Raw genomic sequence first — 24,144 nt, 5'->3', positions numbered from 1 at the left:
ACAGTTCCTTGCAATTCCGTATGAGTTTTAGGATCAGCCTGTCCACATCAGCCAAAGGCAGTTGGAATTCTGATATGGATTAGATTGAATCTGTAGATCAGTTTTTAGAGTATTGCCATTTCCACAATACTAAATCTTCCAATCCATGAGCACAGGATGTTTTGTATTTTTTGTAGTTTTCAGGGTAAAGTCTTACACCACCTTGGTTAAATTTATCCTTATTTTATTCCTTTTGCAATGACTGTAAATGGAATTGTTTTCTTAATTTTACTTTCAGATTGTTCATTGCTAGTGCATGGATATATAAACGACTTTTTCGGTTGATCGCGTATCCTATCCTGCAACTTTGCTGAATTCGTTTACTAGCTCTAATGGGTTTTCTGTGGATATTTTAGGATTTTCTATATATAAGATTATGTAATCTGTGGATAGAGTTTTACTTCTTACTTTCCAATCTGGATGCCTCTTATTTCTTTTTCTTGCCTAATTACCCTGGCTATAACTTTCAATACAATGTTGAGTAGTAGTGGCAATAGCAGACATCTTTGTCTTGTTCTTGATCTCAAGGAAAAGCTTTTATTTTTTCACCATTGGGTATGCTTTTTGTAGATGCCCTTTATTTCAGGTTGATAGATTTTCCTTCTGTTTTTAGTTTCTTAGGTTTGTTATTATTATATGTGAAAAGATGTTGGGTTTTTGCAAATGCTTTTTCTGCATCAATTGAGATCATCATGTAGTTTTTATCCCCCTTCATTCTGTCAATATGTATTACATTGATTTATTTTTTACATATTGAATGCTCCTTGTATTCCTTTGATAAATCCCACTTGTTCATGCTGGATAATCCTTATAATATACTGCTAGATTCAGTCTGATAGTATTTCACTGAGGTTTTTTGCACATTTCTTGTGGCTTTGGTATCAGGGTAATACTGGTCTCACAGAATGAGTTAGGAAGTGTTTCCCCCTCTATTTGGGGGGAAAGAGTTTGAGAAGGATTGATGTTAACTTTTTCTTTAAATGTTTGATAGAATTCACCAGTGAAGGCTCCTGGTTCTGGATTTTTCCTCATTGGGAGTTTTTGATTACTGATCTCTTCTTATAGGTCTATTCAGACTTTCTATTTCTTCTTGAGTCAAATTTCAGACTTTGTGTGTTTCTAGGAATTTCCCCATTTCATCTAGGTTATCTAATATGTTGGCATACAGTTAACAGTATTTTCTTATAATCCTTTTACTTCTATGAAGCTGTTAGTAATGTCCTCACTTTCATTTCTGATTTTAGTAATTGAGTCTCCTCTCTCCTTTTTCTGTCAGTCTAAAGGTTTGTTAATTTTGTTGATCTTTTTGAAGAAGCTTTTGTTTCATTGATTCTATTGTTTTTCTAGTCTCTATTTTGCTTATCTGCACTCTAATCTTTATTATTTCCTTCTTTCTGGTTGCTTTGGGTTTAGTTTGCTCTTCTTTTTCTAATTCCTTAAAGTGGGAGGTTAGGCTACTGATTTGAGATTTTTTTTTTCTTTTTTAATGTAGGCATTTACAGCTATAGATTTCCCTCTGAGCACTGCTTTCACTGCATCCCATAAGTTTTGGGCTTTCATTTTAATTAATCTCAAAGTATTTCTTAATTTCTCATTTCTTTAACTCACTGTTCTTTTAAAGTATGTTTAGTTTTCACCTACTTGTAAAATTTCCAGATTTCCTCCTGATATTTCTTTTAAATTTCATTCCATTGTGGTCATAGAAGATACTCCGTGTGGTTTGAATCTTCTAAAATTTATTTAGATTCTTTTGTGATCTGGAGAATTTTCCATGTGCACTTAAGAAGAATGCATATTCTCTTGTTGGGTGGACAGTTCTATATATGTCTGTTAGGTCTAGTTGATTTATAGTGCTGTTCAAGTTTTCTGTTTCCTTGTTTATCTTTTGTCTAATTATTCTATCCAATAGGGAAAGTGAAGTGTTGAAGTCTCCAACTATTATTGTTGGGACTATTTCTCCCTTCAATTGTCAGTCTGTTTCAAACTTTCTGGGGATCTATTGTTAGATGCATATATGTTTATAATTATTATATTTTGATGGGTTAACCATTTTATTAGGATATAATGTCCTTTGCCAATCTCTGCCTCTTAATTGGAGCATTTACTCCATTTATATTTAAAGTAATTACTAATAAATAAAGACTTGTACCATTTTGTTATTTGTTTTCTATGTCATAATTTTGGGGCTCCTTAATTCCTCCATTATTGCCACATTTTATGTTAGATGGTTTCAAGTGTACCACTTGATTCCTTCTCCTTTCTTTTACTGTTTTTGTTATTTTCTGGGATTACATTAACATCTTAATTTATAAGTCCAGTTTGAATTAATACCGTTTCAATAGTATACAAAAGCTTTGTCTCTCTATATATGTCCTATATAGCTCCATCACCTGCCTTTAATGTTGTTATTGTCACAAATCACGTCCTTATACATTTTGTGCCCATCAACACAGTGTTATAATCCTTGTTTGGTGCAATTATCTTTTAAATCATATAGGAAAAAAAGAGGTGCTACAAACCAAAAAATACATATTAATACTGATGTTTATATTTACCTATGTTTATCTTTACCAATGTTTCATCTCTTCAGGTGGATTTGAATTACTGTCCAGTATCCTTTCATTTCAGTTTGAAGGACTTTCTTTAGCATTTCTCACATGAAAGGTCTACTAGCAAGAACCTGTCTCAATTTTTGTTCACCCAGGAATGTGTTAACTTCTTCATTTTTGAAGACTATTTTGCCAGATATAGGATTCCTGTTAACATTTCTTTTTGCAGCACACTGAATATGTCATCCCACTGCCTTCTAGCCTTTATGGTATCTGACAAGAAATCAGATGTTAATCTTATTGAAGATCCCTTGTATGTGACAAGTCAGTTCTCTATTGCTGACTTCAGGATTCCTTGTTTTTCAACAGTTTGGTTATAATGTGTCTCAAAGTGGATCTTCTTAAAAATACTACTTACGGTTCACTGAGCTCCTGAGATGTGTGGATTAATGTCTTTCATCAAATTTCTAAGCTTTCAACCACTGTTTCTTCAAGTATTTCTGCTTTCTCTCTTCTCTTCTATGACCTCCATTATGTGTACATTGGTATACTTCATGATGATGTCCCACAGGTCTTAGGCTCTGTTAATTTTTCTTCATTCTTTTTTCTTTTTACTCCTCAGATTGGGAAATCTCAATTGACCTATCTTGAAGTTTGCCAACTCTTTCTTCTCCCTTCTCAAATCTCCTCTTGAGCCCCTCTAAGTGATATTTAAAAATTTATAATTGTACTTTTCAACTCCAGAATCTCTATTTGGTTCCTTTGTGTAACTTCCTTTTATTGACATTCTCTATTTGGTGAGACATCATTCTCTTAGTTTCCTTTGGTTCTTTACACGTGGTTTCCTTTAGCTCTTTGAGCTTTTTAAAGGCAGTTGATTTAAAGTCTTTTCTTGGTAAGTCCAATATCTCAGTTTTCCTCAATTTCTATGAACAGATTTCTTGTTTTCCTGAGTATGGGTCATACTTTCTTGTTTCCTGGCATGCCTCAATAATTTTTGTTGAAAACTGGGCATTTTGAACATTATGTGAAAACTCTGGAAATCAGATTCTTCCCGCTCCCCACAGTTTGTTATTGCTGCTTGTTGAATTTGTTGTAGTTTGTTTAGTGACTTTCTGAACTAGTTTTTTAAAGTCTGTATTTGGTGTGGTCATTGAAGTCTCTGTTCAGTTAACTCAGTGGTCACTAGTGATCCAACACAACTCCTTAAACTCCTGGAACAACCACAAAACCCCAAATTTCCCAGTCTTTACAAATGTGTTGTGTGTGTTGGGGAAAATCTTTGGATACTCTGCCAGGCAGTCTATGACTCTGCCTGCTTCACTTTCTGCATGTGTAGAGCCTGAAGGTCAGCCAGAGGTGAGAGCTTACGGTCCTCTCAAGTCTTTTCTAAGCATGTGCCCAGCCCTAGGCATGTGTGTGGCCTTCTAGATTCCCAGGAATTAATGGGAGCACTCTAAAACCATTATTCCCCAAAGCATCACATCATCGGCCTTTGCTCCCCAAACTTTTCAATTTGTCTCCTGTTTGCCCCAACTGTTATCCCTCTCTCCAGGCATCAGTGCTAATGAATCTGCCTTCAATGTCCCTGAGGGTTACCACCTCCTCCTTGGGAGAGTTCCAAATTAGGTAAAATAAAAGCAAGTCATTTGGGCTTCCCTGGTGGCACAGTGGTTGAGAGTCCGCCTGCCGATGCAGGGGACATGGGTTCGTGCCCCGGTCCGGGAGGATCCCACATGCCATGGAGCTGCTGGGCCTGTGAGCCATGGCCGCTGAGCCTGCGTGTCCGGAGCCTGTGCTCCGCAACGGGAGAGGCCACAACAGTGAGAGGCCCGCGTACCGCAAAAAAAAAAGCAAGTCATTTGAGCCAGTCTTTCAGGGAGCAATAAGAAAGATCAAAACAACCAACCATAATTCTTGAGAACAAGGTCCATTCTGCTCCATTCATTGCTAGGAACCTATAACAGAATGTGGATATTGTTTTTGAGGCTGATGCCAAGCTGCGGTGAGGAGGATAAGGCTGGAGTAAGTGAAAATGAAGCAAGATCCTCTCACCAAGACTCAACTTTGTTTTTTAAGCTTTTGTTTGGTTGCAAACTTTCATTTTCAGAGCTCTCATAAAGTTGATCCTGACAGTTTTTGCCATCTTATTTGTCACTTTCACGGAGGAACAGGCTTTTGGAGTTCCCTACTCTACAATTTTTGCTGACTACAGTCAAGTTTAAGAAGCTCTGATCTAGTCTTCCCTTCATTTTAGGCCCAAAGAGGGGAAGTGGCTTATCCAGGGTCACACAGCAAACCAGTAGCTGAGCTGAGACGGGAAAAGGGATGCCTGACTCCTGGACCAGTGCTCTTTCTGATTCAGGGCTGCGTCAGCTCTTATTGCTGGGAAGGAACCAGGTTCAGAGTGGACACCAGTATTAGGCCAAAGCAAGCTTTCCAAGGAGTAGGCGTTGAGGGTAAGAGCCCCTTACAGAGTTGAGACCCTGAATGACCAAATCCTTTGCTGAGAGGGAACCCTGTATAGGGCCAGTTGGAGGACTGAGTAATGATGTCCCTGTCCTTACAGGAACACGAGCAGAGAAGCTTTCAGGTTTGATGGGGTAAAAAATGTAAGCTAGTCTAGTATCTGCCTAGAGAAATGATTAGCTTGATTTCTGTTTTCACGTCTGACTCCACTCCATATCAGCCAGGGCAGGAAGGAGCTGAGGGCAGAAATAAGGGGCCAAGTCCTAGGCTAGGACTGTAACTCCCTGCCAAAGCACAAGGATGGGCATGGCACGGCCATCCAGTTGTTGCTTTGACCATGGGCATCTGCAAAGGCTCATCTTTCAGATCCTTCTTGCCAAAGCTGGGAGTGGACCAGTTCCACCTCCCACCGCCGGACTGAAACACTCTGCCACTTGCTCACCTGTCCTGTGTGTGAACATTTCTAATGTCAGAAGTTCTCTGGCTCAGTGCAGGAGTATTTAGATCAGCATCAGAATATAAGGCAAGCAGGTTACAGATGCAGTTTCTTGGTCCCCATGGCTGCCCAGGGACCTGCACCTTTAACAAGCTCCTCAGAAAATCCTGATGCACACTAGGGTTTGAGAACCACCACTTAGGACCGTTTCCCCATCTACAAAGTGAGCACTCCAAGGTTCCTTTCTCAAATTTTGCACCTGAAGCAAGTGACTGATTGCCTCACCCTAGTCCTGTCCCTGTCCCTAACACACAGTGTTCATTCCAATGTCCCCACAGCTGTTGAAAACAGACTCAGGGCTGAACTTACCTCATGCCTCATCCTCTGGTTGCTATTCTGGAAGTGACATTAGATGTGCGGCATGGACCCGCCTTGACTAACACCTCCAGGAGGCAGGAAAAGACCCAGTGTAGTTTCCTCCCAGAAAGATGACCTGTAAGATCAATGTCTCCCTCATCTTTTTTTATCCTGAGCATCACCGTCAGTGTTAATAACCTTTTACTGATCTTAGAAGGCAGTAGGTGCCTTTCTTTGTCTCTGGAGAGATCTGTGAGGCATTCACATAGTCCTCCAGCCCATCCTTACTATGAGTTGGGTCCCATGGGCATGACCAAGAGGGAAGTCAGAGGGACAGAAAGGTAGAAAATAAGGACCAGGCTGAACACAGGTGGCCCCCAAGTGTGTAGGCCAGGGGTCTCAAACTCAAAGACGTGTAAGGGCCCAACAGGTAACGTGCACATGGTATATCAATAGGGAGTAGTGGGGCCTGTGGCAAAATGGAGAGTACATACCTAAACAGGGCACCTGTGAGCTGGCGCCAGCAGCAACTGCTATGCAGGAATTCTGGGCAAGCGTTACTAGAATTTTTGGCTTTTCATGAGAATCCATTCTTCCAGATTTTTAAAAATATGAAATCGCTCAATGCTTAAATGTTGGCAACAAATTCAAATGTCTAAAAGGACTTTTTGGGGACCAAAGTGAATGCACGTACAGGTTAAATACTGCCTGTTGGGCACCAGGTTGGAACCTCCGGTGCAGACAATGGGACAAAGTAATGTCACAGAACATTTACAGTCACGTTATGGGAGGTTGAATCTAGACTCTGGCACAGTGCAGGAGGCCACCAAAGTCGGCCTGGACCCAGGGCAAGTTGTGCAGTGCCTCACAGTTCATCCCACCAGGCAGGTCCCACCTGGCACCCAAGGGCAAGGGGCCCGCCCTTGGGGAAGGGCAGCCAAGCATGCTGGTCAAGAGGCTCCAGGCATGGAAACTGAAGCAGAGCTGACATGACAAGCAGGGCCTGCCGTCCATCCCAGGGCCCACATCAGCCTTTCTGGCTGGGCAAGGCAGATCTAGGTAGACCAGGCTAGTGTCCAGCTCACGGCTGCCCCACGTCCCTTGGGCCATCCCCTCTTCTATGTCCACAAGGCAGGGAGGAGTCAGGGTGGTGTTCCCAAGCAGATGTCTACTCTGTGGACAAGCCACTCCCTGGGGCCCCTGCTAGGGCCCAGCAGGCTTGGGCTTCCACCATAATCTCTGATTCTCTCCTTTCTAAACTTTCAACGTAAGAAACCAGAAAGGGAGTGAAGATCCCTGGCCAGAAAACAAGCTTTGGGCTTCTAGAAGTGACGACGACTTCTAGAAACTCTGTCCCTTCTGGACTTGCCTTCTCCTAACACCACCAACCAAGGGGCAAAGGGCCTGCCGGGGACCACAGCCAGGAGCTCCCTTTCAGACTGAAGGGTCCCTGAGGGGAGGAGCTGGTCTCACACCTCTCTGATCCTCCTCAGTAAGGCCTCCCCCAGGAGTCATGCACACCCCCTCCTTCCTGTGCCCCTCGTTCCGGACCTGGCGGGAAGGACCACGCTCCTCCTCCTCACCCTAGTGGGCCTCACCGTGCCCGCATATGATGCCTTTTCAGCGTCTGGGCCCTGAGCACGAATTTCAGGAACCTCCATTTCTCATGTCCTTATGACCCAGTCCCTGCAAATTACTTATGCTCAGAGTTCCCTAAGCACAAGTTTCTATTTAAAGTCATAAAAATTTCCACCGACTAGTAAGGCTGGACCCCTGCGCTACAGGGCAGAATCATGAAGCACAGGAAAACAAGCTGGCACCAGGTAAACACTTCCAGAACGGGCTGACTTTAATTTGCAAACAGCTTTCGGCCATCGACATTCAGGTTTAAGGCACATTCTCAATTACAAGTAACCCTGTCACTGGCAGGGAGCTGGCTCTGTTCTCGTGGTTTTGCGTGGAACAGATGACTTTCTGGCTTTTTTCTTTTCTAAAAAGGAGTGAGTTTGGCAATAACAAAGCTCATGACACATTCTCACCAGATGCAAAGAGTACTCTTAAAGGTTTTCCCTTTTACTCCTCAGTGAGGACATGGCGCCCCCAGTCCCCACCTGTCTCACCCAAACTGTGTATGCAGCAAAGACGTGTGTGCATCTGTCTGCAACGACTATATATTAAAAAAAAAACCTCCAAATAAACATACAACATTATATGACTAAAACGAAGCCAGGCGTTTAAGCCACAAGCAAAGGGGAATGACTGCATGAGTCAGGAAACAAAACGTCTCCTTTAGCTGCAAGAGGCTGTGAGGAGTGGGGGTGGGGAGGAGGTATCCTGAGAGAGTTCAAGACCAACCCAGGTCCCTCAGCACGAGCACAAGACACGGATCAGGAGGGCAGGCGGGGGACGGGGCCAAGGTTCTACGGACGGTCCGCGCTGGGACACCAAGGGGTTTTTTGTGGATTTGTTAGAAATAGACAAACATTCTTTTGGCCTTTTCCTGGCATCGCTGTTGCCAGCAGGTGGACAGAAGTGACCCACCAGTCACCACTCAGTCGTTGCCACCACAGATCTTCAGCAGTATCTTCCGGTAGTCCCCAGAAGTGTCTCCCTGGTCACAGAAACAAGTAAGGCATCAGTTAAGCGAGGCTCGGCCAGTTCTGGCTTCCTGGCTCCTGATTTTCTTCTGCCCCAGGTGCCCTTACAGAGAGGCAGCCCCATCCTAGGAAATTCCCCACCGTGCTGGTGCCAGAGCAGGTGAGAGGTTCACACGCTGGCCTTGCAGGTGGCACAGACCTTTGCCAACGCAGTTCAGCCTCCTGAGCCCTCCCATTAAAAAAGAGAAAGTTGGGGGCTTCCCTGGTGGCGCAGTGGTTGGGGGTCCGCCTCCCGATGCAGGGGACGCGGGTTCGTGCCCCGGTCCGGGAGGATCCCGCATGCCGCGGAGCGGCTGGGCCTGTGAGCCATGGCCCCTGAGCCTGCGCGTTCAGAGCCTGTGCTCCGCAACAGGAGAGGCCACAACAGTGAGAGGCCTGCGTACCGCAAAAAAAAAAAAAAAAATAGAAAGCTGTACTCACCCGAATGATCAAAGTCAGAATTTGAAAAACAAATACAAAAAAATTTTAAATAGCCAAAACCCCCCCTACCCAGGGCTAACTACCAGTGGCCTTTGCCCAGTGCATTTTTGTTGCACTAAGCTGGGATTATACCATAATGCACTACTGTGTCCTGTACAGGAAGTGTAATCTACTATGATACGACTGTCCAGTGAAGGGGACTGTTATTATTTGGGCATCCCAGTTCACACTGATATCCCCTCTATCTGAGTCCACTGCACTTACATTAGAAGTAAGGCCACACTTAGCTAATTTCTCATCATTTCCTACCATCGTTTCCTTCCTTGAGGGCAAGGCCTGTTCGGTGCCCACAACCTACTGGCACACACAAGATACTTTGTGAATAATTATTAATTCTCTGCTATCAACAGCATTGCTTTTATATCCAAGAAAAGAGAGAGAAGCCTCTCTCAGTGACATGCCCAACATCAAACGTTAGTCACTCTGAAATCAGGACCTGGGCGTGGTGGCTTCAATTTCAAGGTTCATGTGAGTTCAGAAATTAAGTGTCAGACCCCCTGACCCCTGCCACGACAGGAATCAATTTTATCAGACTGGCTCTGGCACAGTGATAAAACAGGAGCTAGTGTCTATCAGACACGTACATGTGTCACACAACATGCTTCACGTGGACCACCTCCTTTAAGACGCAACAGTCCTGGGCGGGGGGTACTATTATTATCCTCCTCTTAACAATGATGGAACTGGGGTTCAGGGAGGTTTAAGCAAGCTGCTTGAGATCACACAGTGAGCAAGCAGAAAAGCCAGAGCTGGACCCCAAGCAGTGTGACCCCCGAGCCCTCCCTGTGAACTGCCTTCCTGTGCTGCCTCCACCACAGAGCTGAGGGACTAAGCAGGGAGCTAGAGCCGCTCACCCTCCGGGGGCTCGGGGCTTCATTTCTCACTGATGGATCACAGACCCACAGGGCGGCTGGATTCTGAAGGCCAGGCACCAGGTGGGGGAGGTCCTGTGTTCTCTGATGCCGATTTTGGACCCTCCCCCCCACAACTGTTTACTGAACAGCAGATGTGCTGGATGTTGGGACACAGAGAGGGGCGACAGCAGGGTCAAGAGGCACCCTGCCATCAGGAGCTGACACCCTGCTGTTGTACAACCAGATGAACAAGTGAAAACTGAAGAGGGCAAGTACGAGGACCACAAACAAGATGCCCATACTTGGCTGAAGCCGAGCCCGCGAGAGCTCCGAGGAGGGAGAGTAAAGGGGACGGTGGGAGTGGCCAGGGAGGTCCGAGGGTGAGCAGGACGCCAAGAGGCAGCCCAGACAGCCCCCAGAGGCCCGTACCGTGATGTCGTGGTACAGGGACTTGCCGTACAGCCGCTTATACTCTGCTCTGATGTCCAGGAGGTCGATCTCGCTGCGAGACACCATGATGCGGATCAGGGTCCGGTCCTTGGTTCCTGCTCCCTAAAGAGGGTGGGCCCAGGGGCGTGAGCAACGGGCCTCCTCACCGTCCACTTCCCCACCTTCCCTGGGCCCTGGTCCCCTCCCCGCCCCTGGGCCCTCTGTCCTCTTGGCTGAAGGGTGGCCCTCCTCATGCCTCCTCCCCTGAGCAAGGTCCCAGTCACGAGTGGGCTGAGACACCCCCCACCCAGACCCTGCACCTGGGGGTTACCTACCCTCATGGCCCTGTTGAGCCTTTCAGCAAAGAAGGCTGGGGTATTCTTAAGACATTTCACTAGAAGAGAGAAACACGGCATAACTCGATCTGCAGAAAACTCAGTCCAGGAGGACATGACACACACAGCATCCTCTCAGGAGGCCAGATGTCAATCAAACACACCGCTGCATCCACCTTCCTCTCCCCTCATCTCTTCTAGGCTCAATTATCCTACAATCCTGGCTCCAGCCCTTTGGAACAGAGACATGCAGAGCCTGGACACCAACCCAACACATTTCCTGACAACCAATGTGATGCAGGAAGCTGTGCAGGGAAGGAACGTGAATGGTGTGTGGAACCATGTTGCTGCTCAGGCAGGAGAGGACAGGCTGGAGATGCCGTGACCCTCGTGGAAAAGGATGGCCGAGCGGAACGAACATCTAACTAGGGTTCTCAGGCCACGATACCTACCATGGGGTACACAGGGAAATCTGTCCCATCCAGAAAGCTCCAAGAAAAGCAAAACAGAAGAAGGGCAAACCGTGATGTTCCCAAGTGGGTATAAAGAGGGGCCAACCCCAGGGTTGGGGGAGGGGGTAGGACAGACCTGGAGCCCATCAGGCCCTGCTCTGGAAGACATGACACAGGCACTGCAGGAAGTACACCAGTGTCCTGGGAGCTACGCCAGCTTTCCTTGCCCAGGGCCTGTTTTGCTGCTGCAAGTAAAAAAATCTTTCCACGTGTTTCCATCACAAACATCTGACAACTGCCTGCAGGGATGTATTTTTAGAGGAAACTTGGCAGGATATGCATCATCTTCCTCCGGGAGAACAGTTGGTCACGTTCCCACTAGTGCCCGCACTGCAGCTCCCTCCCCCAGGGCTGGGCTTGAAATATAAACAAGACGCCTCCAGAGGCACGACTACGCAGCAACCGAGAAGCAGCCTGACTTCCCACCGTGTAGGCAACTGGATTTAGCAATCGTGGACCCTTTCACTATGAGCTTCCTCAACCGGAGGCTGGGTGAGCACCCTGAAAACTCACCACACACGACAGCCCCGCAGCGGGCAGGCCAAGATACCCACCCACGGCCAGCATGCCCTGCTCCAGGTCCCCGGACATCTCCCGGCAGATGCTCTTCTCAATGTCACGGCCTGTCATTCGCTGATATTCGTTGAAAACTAGGGGCAAGACAGAGGGACATGTTATGGACTGAATCCTGTGCCCCCCCAAATTCCTTTGTTGAAGTCCTAGCTCCTAGGACTTCAGAATTTAACTGTACTTGGAGATAGTCTTAAAGAGGTAATTAAGTTAAAATGAGGCCCTTAGCGTGGGTCCAAATCCAATCTGATTGGTATCTTTATAAGAAAAGGAGACTTAGACACACAAGAAAACACCAGGGTTGCAAACACAGAGGAAAGATCACACGCGGACACAGCAAGGAGGGGGTCGTCTGCAAGCCAAGAGGAGCGGCCTCAGGAGAAACCATCGCTGCCAGCACCTTCATCTTGGACTTCCAGCCTCCAGAACTATGAGAAACTATGAGAACTATGAGAACTATGAGAACTATGAGAAAATAGATTTCTGTTGTTTAAGCCACACAGTCTGTGGTATTTTATTACGGCAGCCCTACCTGACTTGTACAGGACACGTGGTGAGGAGGCCTCTGCCCCTACCCAGAGCCCACCTCTCGCCCTCTGCTCCCGGCGCCCTGGACGGCCCCAGTGACCACACCTGCTCAGCTCTCGAGTTGGCCAGTTCTTTGCCCCAGGGAGAGTGCACCCCCCCGCCCCCCAGGACTGCTCACCGTCCCCTTACCAGCACTGCCCTCGCCGCTGCTCACCCATCACACCTCAATCCCCGGCCCAGGAGCCCTGACACCGATAGTCTCTTCCCAGATCCCCGCACCTCCAGCCCCAGCCCTGCTCCGTCATTCTATGTGCCAATCTTTCCCAGTCTGACGGCGAGCGAACGCCCATCCAGTGCCCCTGCTTACCCTGGGATGGGCCGAGCACCCACAGGAAGTGTGGGCTGTGGTTTCCGAGAGAGGCAGGTGACGCCATGGAGACCTGCGTCCTAAGCTGAGCTCTGCCCCAGGATACAAACCTCCTCTTCCCCAGCCAGGGGCTCAGTTTCTATCTGTGTTCTCCAAACTGCTGTGATTTGCATATCAGTATCATGATTTCTGCTACATCTGTATCCAACTTCATTACTTACTACTTTCTTCCGATCAGCTCCTCTTTCCCCCTGACTAATAACATTTGTGAAAGCGGGGGTTTGATGTGCTACAGACATATTCCATACTCATTAAAATAAGCAACGATTAAGATGAGCATATGCTCGCTCGCGCTCCAGTACAGAATAGGGCAGAGGTTAAAAAGTGTGCTCTGGAGGCAGGCGGCCTGAGTTGAAACCCCAGCTCTGCCACGTTACCACCTGGGTAGCTGACTTCCCCAACCGCCCTTTGCCAGCTTCCTCATCTGCAAAACAGGAGAATGGCCCCTATTCGCATGTATTAAAGACTCAGTGCCTGCACAGAGTGGGTGCGGCGATTTCACCCACCCACGCTGCTAAGTGTGGTCATCGTTCTCTGTCCTCACCTGCCCTCTCATATTCGCCGCTGACACTGCTGGTTTCCAGGATGCCCCTTTCTTTGGGCGCCCCTTCTAATTCTCCTGCAATGGCCAGGGCCCTGTCCTCAGACTGCTTGGTCTCCCTCTCGTCTCCCTCTGAAGGGACCTCTTGCAGTCCCAGAGCCTCAAACTCCTTCGACCCACTCATAGTTCCCAAACTGCCATCTCTAGCCCAGACCTCTCCTGGCCTCTGGCCTCGCAGACCCGTTGCCTACACGGTATCTGTGGCTCAAGGCTCCTGACTTCCTTCCCTCCTAAAGCCTACTCCATGCACAGCTTCCCAGTCTTGGTCAAGGGCCCCCTCCCCTCTTCCACTGACTCAGCAGGAACAAACCCCGTGTCATCCCTGACTCCTTTCTCTCTCTCACACTCCACGTCCAGTTCATTGGCAAACAGGGCCAGAATCTGAGCACTTCTTGCTACCTGACCCTGCCAGCTGGTCCTGGCCACTGTCACTTCTCCCCTGGAGTTACTGCGGCAGCCTCCTAACTGGCTTCCTGCTCTGCCATTGATCCCTTCTCTCTTCTCAACACAACAGCCAGGACACTCACAGAACCTAAGTCAAATCACATCTCTCCTTCACTCAGAGCCCTCCAATGGCCTCCTGTTTTATTCAGGGTAAACACCTAAGTCCATGCAATTGTCATCAGGGCTTCCTACCGTCTCTGACCTCACCTCCTCCTATGCGCACTCACTCCATCTACTCCACCTCACCAGCCCCCTTTACTGTTTCTCGGTTGCACTGGGAACCCCATGCTCAGGGCCTTTGCACCTGCAACTCCTCCATGTTTTGGTTTTTTTTGCTGTACGCAGGCCTCTCACTGTTGTGGCCTCTCCCGTTGAGGAGCACAGGCTCTGGACGCACAGGCTCAGCGGCCATGGCTCACGGGCCCAAACGCTTCGTGACATGTGGGATCCTCCCGGACTGGGGCACAAACCCGTGTGCTCTGCATCGGCAGGCGGACTCTCAACTACTGCACCACCAGGGAAGCCCCCTTCATGTTTTTGACTCAAATGTCATTACCCCAGTGAGGAATGCCCCCAGCACCCTCCGACACCTTTATCACTTCCTATCCTAGTTTCGAACTTATTCTTCTCTAAAGATTTACCAACTGGTACAGATTGTATTTGATTTTTGTTTACTGCCAGGCTCCCCAAACAAGGTGAACCCCCTGAGAACAGAGATTCTGCAGGGACACCTACTCCATGACCTGGCACGTGGCAGGAGCTCAGTTTATATTTGTTGAAGGAAAGAGTAAATAAGTGTTACTTAGTACTATTAATTTTTTATGCCACACTTTGGAAACCACTGGGTCAGGTGCTCTTGAAGGCTCTCTCAACTCTAATGTTCCACATTATAGCAGATAAAGAGACCAGCCAACAGGAGGCTCCCATTTCTCTAACCTCCTCCCTTGCTTTCCTGCAGAACGGGATGCTTGCAGACTCAGGAAACCCACTGATAATATCTTTTAAATCTCCACCAGGGGGCTCTTTCAAGGAAGTGAAAGGCCCATGCAGAGCGGAACTGCTAAGTGTTCCTGCAAGCTGTTTCCTGCCATACCTCATCTGACCTCATTACCTGGCTGCAGGGAGGCCGGGACTGCCTTACCTGCCACCAGGTGGGCCCGGCTCCGGGAGCACAGAACTGCATTGAACTTGGACTCATCTGTTCCGAGGCGATTCTCTCCAGCTGCATAGAGCTCCTGGACAGAAGAGGGACAGATAGACATGCAATGCAGACCTCACCCCAGACTCCAGGCCCAGGTCATGGAGGAGAGCTGGGCAGAGTCTCCAAGCCCTACAAGCCCAGAGGGGAGGGAAAGGGGGGCAGGGCCCCAGCTGAGCCCCATTCACTGTGCTGAAGTAGACGCCACCCACACATCCTCTCACTAAGCCAGGAAAGTCAAGGCCGCTGGGGCCCAGGACAGGCAAGGAACAGCTTTAACCCAACAAGGGAGCAGCAGCACAGAGGAAAACATGGGCTTGAGACCTAGCTCTTCCACCCACTTGCCACGGGACTCTAGGCAGGCTACCGGCCCTCTCTGAACTTCAGTTTCCTCATCTCTAAAACGCAAAGTTGGATTAGATTCGGGGTCACAAACCTGAAAGCCCAAAGGGGCCAGCTGGGTAACTTAAATGCAGGAATCAGGCCAGCTGTAAGGCCAGAGTGGTGGGGACCACGGGGACCATGCAGAGAGGCAGTTACTTCTCAGCCGAGTACATGAGAGGAACAAGGCTCACAGCTGCCTGATCCATTTTTCATGAGGAACCAGAAACCCAGATATCTACGTGAAATTTCTCAATCTTTAAAAGCAGTTTCCCTATCTATAAGCGGGAACACATGAGACAATAATTATAACAACAACTGATAGATCGCAGTTATGGATGTGGGATTTTATGTGACAGGTGCTTGCCTGCCGTTTCACTGCATACACTGTTATGTTTGCAAATGGGGAGAATTTGCACTTTCCTGTTCGGTTTTTGAAGGTTTGAGCCCAATCTATTTGCCAATTTGCAACCCTTGTACCAGATGGCTCAAAAGAGCCTTCCAGGCCTCAGATAGCAGCTCTTGGACCTGAAGGCACTGATACTTGAGGGCAGAAGGTGGCCATCAGGGGCTCAGAGACCCCACAGGTCGAGGTGAAGCCGAGCAGGTCCAGACCTAGGAAGGCAGAGCAGTAGGCACGAGACCCTGCAACCGAGGCAACTTCTGCCTCAGCTGGGAAAAGGCCTGGACAGGAAACAGAAACCGGAAGATCCCCACTGGGGCAAGAGCTGGAGCCCAGGACTCTGGGGATATCCAGCCCTGAGTCCAGTTATAGGAATGGGTGTCCCAAGCCAGGGAGACGTTAAGTGAGCGGTCTGGGACCAGGGCAGAGGCAGGCACCGTCTGGGCACAGAGAGTGAGCCCTTGCCCAGACTCTGCCTCCAGGTTTCTCTGGACACAATGCTCAACCTCTCTGGGCCTCAGTGTCCTTACCTGGAAAGCAAATGGGCCAGACCAGAAGAGTGGTTCTCTTCCAGCCCTTACAAGAGGGCACTACGGAAGTCCTCTGACATATGACAGAGACAAGGAGCCTACTGGCAGCTCCTGGTGAATGCAGCGCCCTGGGGGGCGGGAGCAGTGAGGTGGGGAGAGGCACAGCCAGCTCCATCCCACCAGGAAGCCAGGGGTCTCTCCAGCCAGAACTGCTATGGTCTGAATTCATTAGTGGGAAACCCAAACTCCTCTGGAGAGGCACTCGGACTCCTGAACCAAGAGAGGAAACAGCCAGAGACTGTTCCCCTGAGAAACTCACAGCATCTGGAATCCACTCCTTATCTGTTGCTCTTTCAATCCCAGAACCCCTCCCTTGTGACACAAGAAAGTGGAAGACACTCCCCTGCTCAGGAAGCCAGGTGAGCGGCCACCACACTCACTTGCACATCTCTCTGGACGAGCGTCATGTCCACGTTTGTGCTTTCATCCCGGTTTCCCTGAAAGGAAGCAGGCTGTGAGGTCAAGGTCACTCCTTGGAGCTGCACCCCTCCCTCCCTGTTCCTCCTCCCCATGGCCCAGAGATCCACCTCTCCCTGCTGTGGGCCCGATCTCTGCCCTGGGAAAGGTACCTGAGAGAGAGAGATGAGGAGCCGCTGGAAGTGCCCTGATGTGTCGCTCCGAATGGCCTCCTCCAGGGTCTTTTTGAATTCTAAAAGGGAGACACAGGAAAGGGCTGCCCTGTAGCCCAGTGGACCAAGCTGCGCACTGCACACAGTTAACAGTGGGCTCTGGCATGAGGAGACAGGTGGCCCACGTGGCCCCCAGGAACAAACAACCGGAGATCAGGAGGGGCTGTGACTTCCGGGCTGACCTGGCCCCAACCTCGCCCAGGAGGTTTACCCCAGCGCCCTCTTACCTCAGTCACCTGCTCCAGTGTAAACAGCAGGCAGGCCTGGGTCTGGGAGGGAATCCCAGTGTGTTAGGGGTGGCAGGAGATAAGGAGGCCAGGAAGGAAGAGAGGCCCTGGGAGAGGGTGTGGCCAAGGCCCTAAAAGCACAGGGTTCTGCAAGGGGCAGAGGGCCTGGGGCCAGCCTAACCTGTCTTGTAGACTCTGTTCAATTCCCGGATGTGCTCATTGCTGCGGGAGGCCAGGATCTCGATCAGGCAGGCTTCATCAGTGCCTGCCCCCTGGGAGGCAGAGAGCACAACAAAGCACAGGCTTGTTACAGCCTCCTCCCTGGCACTCAGGATCCCCCGGGGCACAAACCCCAGAGACAGAGGCCACAGACACAGACTCGCCCATCGTGCTGCTGCTGCGGCCCGGGCCTGAAGCAGCCAGCCTCCCCTCTGCAGTCCTAGGAAAGTACCAGTAATGACAGCAACACGGTGATAAGTAGAGATCATGGGAAGGAACATCCCCATTCCACCCGCCAGGACACTGAGAATTAGAGAAGTGTAGTAACCTGTCCAAGGCCACACAGTAAATGGTGGGGTTGAGAGGTGGACCTGGATCTGTTTTATTCCAAGTTCAGCCCATGAATGAGATGAGAAGCCACTGAGAAAATGGGTTTAAAGCGAGAGCATGACATGTGGGAAAACGTGAGTCCTAGAGTGGACCGTGGAGCATCTGGAGACACCTAGGAGAAGGCAACAACATCGAGGATGGAAGCGATGAGCGAGTCAGGGACAGTGAGGAGGCAGAGGACAGGGTCAGTAGCCTGGTTTCTGTGTCAGGTTGAATCTTGGTTCTGCTGGTCACTAGCTGTGTGACCTTGGGCATGTCACTTCACCTCTCTGCGCCTCAGGTTCCTTGACCATAAAATGGAAGTGATATTGCAGGCAGACAGAGTAGGGTGTCCCCAGAGCAAGAGAACCAGGAATGGCTTTCTTGACATAAGAGAAACCATTTTTAGCCTAAGCTATCTTGTGATCTAAGCCTGGCCACAGTACTTGCCCTTAAAGGAACAAAAGAACAATAGGAAAGACAACAAATCAGATGTAAAGACTCCCAGCTCTGTTTCAATGGTAAAAACTAGCCTGAAGCACTTTCTTGAGCTGTTGGCAGAATTTAAACCCCCTTGGGCACTCAACCACCAAATCAACTGGAACCTAAGGGATGAAGAGGTTGGCCTTTTCAAGTTTGGACTCTGTGCCCCTTCATGAATATGTATGTGCCTTTAGCTTAAAACTTCCCCAGTTTTGCAGTTCCGGGAGATACGGCTTTGGGAAAGATCCCCAATGTTCTTACTTGCTGCAAGTAATAAATCTTTCCTTGCCTCGCTCTTTGGCTTGGCTGGGTCTCTTGACAGCCACAAAAAGGCGAACCCAGTTTCAGGTAACATCTTCGTGGGGGCAAGAAAAGTCACTGTGCCTATCAGGCCCCTGAGGAATGTTAGATTCCTTCTGCGGCACCTGCTCAGTTCACAAGGACTCCCCTGTCTGTGGGTGTGGCTCCTCCCCATCCACAGGACACCTGCTGGGGGTCTTGGGAGCCACAGGACTGTACAAAACGTGCAGGACCCTCCGCTTGGTCATAACTGATTGAACTAGGGGGATACTAAACCCAAACGAAGCCCATCAGAACCTGCCCCCATTTGGAATTTGAACCAAGGGGCAGCTGGCCTCTTCTGTAGCTGGATCTCTGACAGGTACATGGAGAGGGGTCGACAGGGATGCTGTGCTAAGGAAGGAGAGACACAGAAGCAGATGGAAGAATGAAGCAGACACTCAAGAAGCAGCAGAGATGAGAGAGAAAGTCTGCCCGGCCCCCGGCCCTCGCCAAGCCAGGCTGCTGTTCCGCTTAAGCTCCTCAAGTGCAGTTTCTGTTATCTGCTAACAACAGAGTCCTAATGAATGAGGATACAATCCACACCTCCCACTCTTATCACTGCATCACTAGCTCCCTCTGCAACCCCAGCTCCCCAGCCCCCACCGTGTTTTTAAGGTGGAGAGACTTAGATGCTCCCTGATGACGAATGACGCCTCATTTGCCTCTTGGGGGAGCCACCAGAAGTTCCCCTTCCTACAGCATTTGGACTCCAACCGGGAGGGCCCAGGAGCCGCGCTGACAACCGTAGCTAATAAGTGAGCGAAGACAGCCCACACGGGTACACACACACACACACACACACACACACACACACACACACACACACACACCCATACACACCTTGATGGCTTCCTTTATCTCATAAGCATCAAAGAGGACCGGGGTCTTCATCAGGGCCAAGACTGTCTTCTCAAAGTTTCCTGACAGTTCAGATTTCAGATCTTTGATCAAATCCTGATTGGACATTCAGACAAACAAACAAAACCTATTTTCAGAATCCACAGGAGGTGACCAATAGGGACAATATCCCAGATCCAGGGACCAGCAGCATCTGCAGAAGAGCCAAACCTCAGGCCCCAGCCAGACCTGCAAAATCAGAGCTTGCATTCAAACCAGATTCCGAGGGGACTCATGGCCATTCAAGTAGGAGAGGCACCGGGCCAGAACACTAGCCTACATGTACCCAGTGGTTACCTACCTAAAGATCTGAAAGCCCCCAGAATCAAAATACGGCCCCCGTGCATTTGTTCAGTACTTAAAGCCTCTTCCTTCGAAGGGAAATAACTTGCCCATGGTCTTGGTGAGTCGTGCACAGCCAGACTGGAGCCCAGATTCCTGGGTGCCTCTCATCAAACCTCAGTACCCTGTGGACTCTGGAATTTCTCCTTCAGAGCATCCTTTGCTTCTAGAAGATGCCATCAGCTGAGAGACAGCAGGAAATGCCCTAGTGTGCCTTATGGTTTGTCCAGGAGATCTAGACCCACTAGGCCCCAAGGAAAAGCAGGAGTAGGGCTGTGCTAGAGGATATGCCTTAAGTCAGGAGGGACCCCCCCACACCCCGCCATCTCGCCAACACTCACCTTCCCATAAGCTGTCTTGAAGGACAGGAGGATCTGCTGCCGCTGCTTGTTGGAGCGACTCCCCAGGCAGTCAGTGATGGCCTGCTCATCAGTCCCTGGAGGAAGGAGAGGTGGGAGTGGGCAGGGCTGGGGGTTGTGGGGATGCTCTGCGGCTACAGACTTTCCTGGCCTGGGTCTTCCAATTCTCCTGGGCATCCCAACTGCACCCCCATATCCACCTTCTCTTCCTCCACCACTGGGGCCAGGCTGCCTCCACCCAGCGACCCCAGCCCACAGAGCCACTGTGTAACTGCCTAGGGAGTCGGGGGTGATAGGACTCGCACCACCTGGGGTCTCTCACCAAAGCCCTTCATGGCCTTCCGCAGGACCTCGGCGTCTCGCAGGGGGTCAAACCCAGGAGCATCTGTGATGGTGCCTCGGTTTCCAAACTGCTCAGACAGACAGACAGCAAGAATGCTATATCCCCCAGACGTGAGACTACCTGCCCCAGACTCTGGAAATGACCTTTCCTCTAAAACTTGGGGTACCTGAAGGAGCCTGCAATCAACAGCACAGGGGACTCGACATTGAGTCGGCCTAACGTGACCATTACCTGTCCTGGCACTGAAACGTCTGCCTGGCTCCCGTGGCTAGGAGCCCACCTAGAACTGAGTCCTGATGCTGAAAATCTACCCTATGCCTGGGTCCTCCAGGCCTGGGCCCGGGCTCTTGATGAAGGGGAGGCCTCGGGAACAGGGGTGCGGCCTCTCCTCAAGGCCTCAGCACCACAGCACACATCAGGGCTTCCCTAGCGGGCCTGCTTAGTCCACCTTTGTGCACACGAGAAACAGGTGTTCCCTCTGTGATGCAGGTGTCCAGCCTTCACGATGGGACATGCAGCCCAGCTACCTCTCGGACTAGTTCTCATTTCCCGGCACTGTTTTCCGGACTCTACGACCCGCCTGCCTGCTGGGCTCCTTCCTGACATGACAGCCACACTCCAAGCAAACTTGATTTTTCCTGCCGGAACTCTCCCTCGGTGGATTGTCTAGTACAAACTGGTTTTAACAGAGGTAAGGAGACAAGCTGAGAGAAAAGAATAAGGGGGAAGGCAGAGAGGGAGGCTGCAGAGCAGGGCAGGGGTAGGGGGACGTGTGGGTGTGAGGGAGGGAGGGGAAGGGACCCTCTGACTAAAAATAGTAGTCAACCACATACCACTAGCCCTGTGCTTGGCTGGTTTCGCTGTGTAACCATGACAATGAATTCTAGGCTCTGCAAACATGAACTGCTCTCCAAAACGAGCCAAGAGCAGCCCTGAAAGAACTGCCAACAATCTTCCCTACCCAAAGGAGCTGGTTTTAAGAATCCTCTGAAGCTAGTCTGGGAGGGCACATCCGGGGGATTGAAAACTAAGAGCCATTGGGCAAAGGCCTTGAGACCAGTTCTTACAAAATCCAGGCCGTAAATAACACCAGACGAATGAAGAGTACCCGGAGGCATTCAGACCCAGCTCCCACAGGGACCATCTAACAAGCTGGGACAAAGACAGTAGCTCCCTAGGTCCTCAGGCGCACAAACAGGGGATGGGGAGTCTGTGAGGAAGTGACGCTGAAAACTACAAGTTAGAGCTGGAGGACCTAGTCCTCCCCTGTCCCCTGCACGGTCCCCAGCCCTGCTGGCAGAGGACACTGGGCCACATGTCTCAGGCCCTCGGAGCCAGGCCTGGACAGAGAGTAGCACAAAGTTGGCACTCACCTGGGCTGGGGGCACAGCAGGGGTGACGGTCCCGGACCCAGTGTACCCTGGGTAGCTTGGCACCGGCTGCTGTCCCGGAGGTGGCATTGGCGACTGCCCAGGGTAGGTCATGGGCGGCTGTCCAGGGTAGGCCCCCGAGGGCTGCTGCCCAGGGGGCGGCATGGGCTGGCCTGACACAGGGGCCCCTGGGTATTGCGGATACGAGGGCATCCCAGAGGGTGGGTTTCCTCCAGGGGGCGGGTACATTCCATATGGAGGAACAGGCTGCTGGGCGGAAGGGGAATGCCCAAAACCCCCCGGGGGGACGGGAGGGTAACCGCCCCCAGGGGCCCCCGGGTACAGGTTTGGCACGTTGGCTCCTCCGAACGTCCCGGACATGTTGGCAGCCTGAAAGTCCACGAAGCAAGAACCTTAGACTAACAGCCCCTGAGGGGCACAGCCATACTCCGTCCATCTGCCCTTCCCCGCCCTGAGCCCTGCAGCGGGCACCCAGGAGCCACACTCAGCTCAAGCCAAGTCCGAGCACCACCAGCTTCTCAGCAAGGCCCACCTTGCCCACCCGCCTTGTGCTACACGCCTTCTACCTGCACTGCTGACCCCCTTTACCTGCCCTGTGCCCAAAGAACCCACACCTGCTCTAACACCACACCGTTTCCTTATGCTACTGCCTGTCCCTTCCCAGTGGATGGTAAGTCCTCCCAGGCTGGGATTTTTCTGTCTCCAGCGCCTAGAATGGGCCGGGCACAATTAGGCTGTGGAGTGGCTACACCGCTTACACTGAGCACACGTGTGTTTTTAGAGGATAAAATACGCTACTTTACAAGCAAATCAGCAAGAGTAGCACGTGCGTCCGTGCTGCCAGGCACCTGCTGCCAGGCCCAACCAGGAGAGTCATCCCCGTGTACCAGCAGCCCCCGCACGCGTGTGGCCACCTGCACAGGGCACATGCGTGCACACACAGGGGCACTCCCTCACCCCTCTATCCCTACGCTGAGCTCATGCAGAAGGTGCTCGATGCATACGCCACGAAGGCCCCACCCCTACCCAATCCCCCAGAGCTGAAAGGGACCTGGAAGACCATGTGGCCCAATGCATTCCCCCACCGCTCATTTTACAGACGGGAAAATCAAGATGCAGAGAGGGACAGTGAGCCGGTGAGAGCCCCGATGGAAACCGTCATGTCCCAAGATATAGCTCAACACCCTCGGTGCCCACAGATACACACGCACGTGCACACACCACCCCCCCGACACCACGGAAGCCAGCAGCCTTTCTCCCTCTGGCCACGCCGGTGTGGCCCCTGGGGCAGCCCAGCAGGAGGGCTGGACTCACCATTCCCGAGAGGTAGTCCTGGTTGAACTGCCCTGCGTAGGTGGCCACGTTATCCAGCCCGATGGGGGGCATGTTGGGTGGTGGGTAGCCAGCACCTCCCCAGGCACCGCCACCTGAAAGCAACACCGGGCCTGTCAGCGCCCCTGCGGCTCCCCAGCAGGACAAGGCAGAGACATCAAGCTCCCAGGTGGTCGGAGGGGAAGCCAAGCAGAGCCGCGGACAGTCCTATATAGACCACACGGCAAACACTCGGGCAACAAAGTCTAGCCAGATCCCGCTGCCAGAGGAAGGGAGGAGGGAACCTTCAATTCGGTGTTCAGCAAACACTCCCAAGACCCTCTGTGGGTATTAAGGTAGGAGGGCCAAGGGCAGACCTGCCCTCCTGGGCTCACCCCTATGGAGTGGGAGTATAGACATAAAGACAGGTCACTCGGGTACACTGTGCCAAGCCCAGGGCAGCGGCAAGCTCAGGGATCACTGAGAGTCCACAGTGATGGAGAACCATGGTGGAGGCGGGTGGGCGTCGGGGTGGGGTGTCCTGCCAATCTGGCTGTGTGCTGTCATCACAAGTCTGTAAGGGGCAGGGAGAGGCAGGATGACAGGATGGAGGGAGACAGGGCTCGGTTATGGAAAACAGACACCTGTCCTTGTCAGGGGACAACAGGGGAACAGCAGTAAAGACCCCCAGCTCTGAAACCATCGGGACCGGGGTATGTGCCCCGGGGCAAGGCACTCAACCACCCTAGCTCAGTTTCCTCAGGTGAAGTGGGGATAATTGGTGTTTGCCTCAAACTGCTGTGAGGAGGATTAAGAGAGTTAATGCCGGGCAGGGCTTAGCTGGGAGCCCGGAGAGCATTCACATGTTACAGCTGTCACCACGACAAGCAGCACGGCAGCTAGGCAGCTAGCATCATCCTGCGGGCTGTTGGCCTGTTAGATGCAGCCCTGTCCATGACAGCGAAAAGGCCCT

General features: G+C 50.8%; 1 protein-coding gene across 1 annotated transcript in view; it reads right to left on the bottom strand.

Moving 5' to 3' along the window:
• Nucleotides 1-7,669: 7,669 nt before the first annotated feature.
• The window catches only part of ANXA11 (annexin A11), a 41,093-nt gene continuing 24,618 nt past the window's right edge, over nt 7,670-24,144 (bottom strand). The window contains exons 3-15 of the mRNA XM_082673431.1: nt 23,175-23,287; nt 21,843-22,229; nt 20,449-20,536; nt 20,109-20,203; nt 19,369-19,482; nt 17,297-17,387; nt 16,829-16,908; nt 16,640-16,696; nt 14,829-14,922; nt 11,672-11,767; nt 10,606-10,664; nt 10,271-10,393; nt 7,670-8,461 (exon numbers count right to left, since the gene is read on the bottom strand). Of these exons, the coding sequence (XP_082529557.1) occupies nt 8,402-8,461; nt 10,271-10,393; nt 10,606-10,664; nt 11,672-11,767; nt 14,829-14,922; nt 16,640-16,696; nt 16,829-16,908; nt 17,297-17,387; nt 19,369-19,482; nt 20,109-20,203; nt 20,449-20,536; nt 21,843-22,229; nt 23,175-23,287 (1,457 nt within the window). The 3' untranslated portion in view covers nt 7,670-8,401. The remainder of the gene's footprint in view (nt 8,462-10,270; nt 10,394-10,605; nt 10,665-11,671; nt 11,768-14,828; nt 14,923-16,639; nt 16,697-16,828; nt 16,909-17,296; nt 17,388-19,368; nt 19,483-20,108; nt 20,204-20,448; nt 20,537-21,842; nt 22,230-23,174; nt 23,288-24,144) is intronic.

Source organism: Grampus griseus, assembly GCF_964374135.1.
Source record: "Grampus griseus genome assembly, chromosome: 16".
Lineage (NCBI taxonomy): Eukaryota > Metazoa > Chordata > Mammalia > Artiodactyla > Delphinidae > Grampus > Grampus griseus.
Note: the sequence above shows the minus strand (reverse complement) of the source record. Positions and strands in the feature narration are given on the sequence as shown.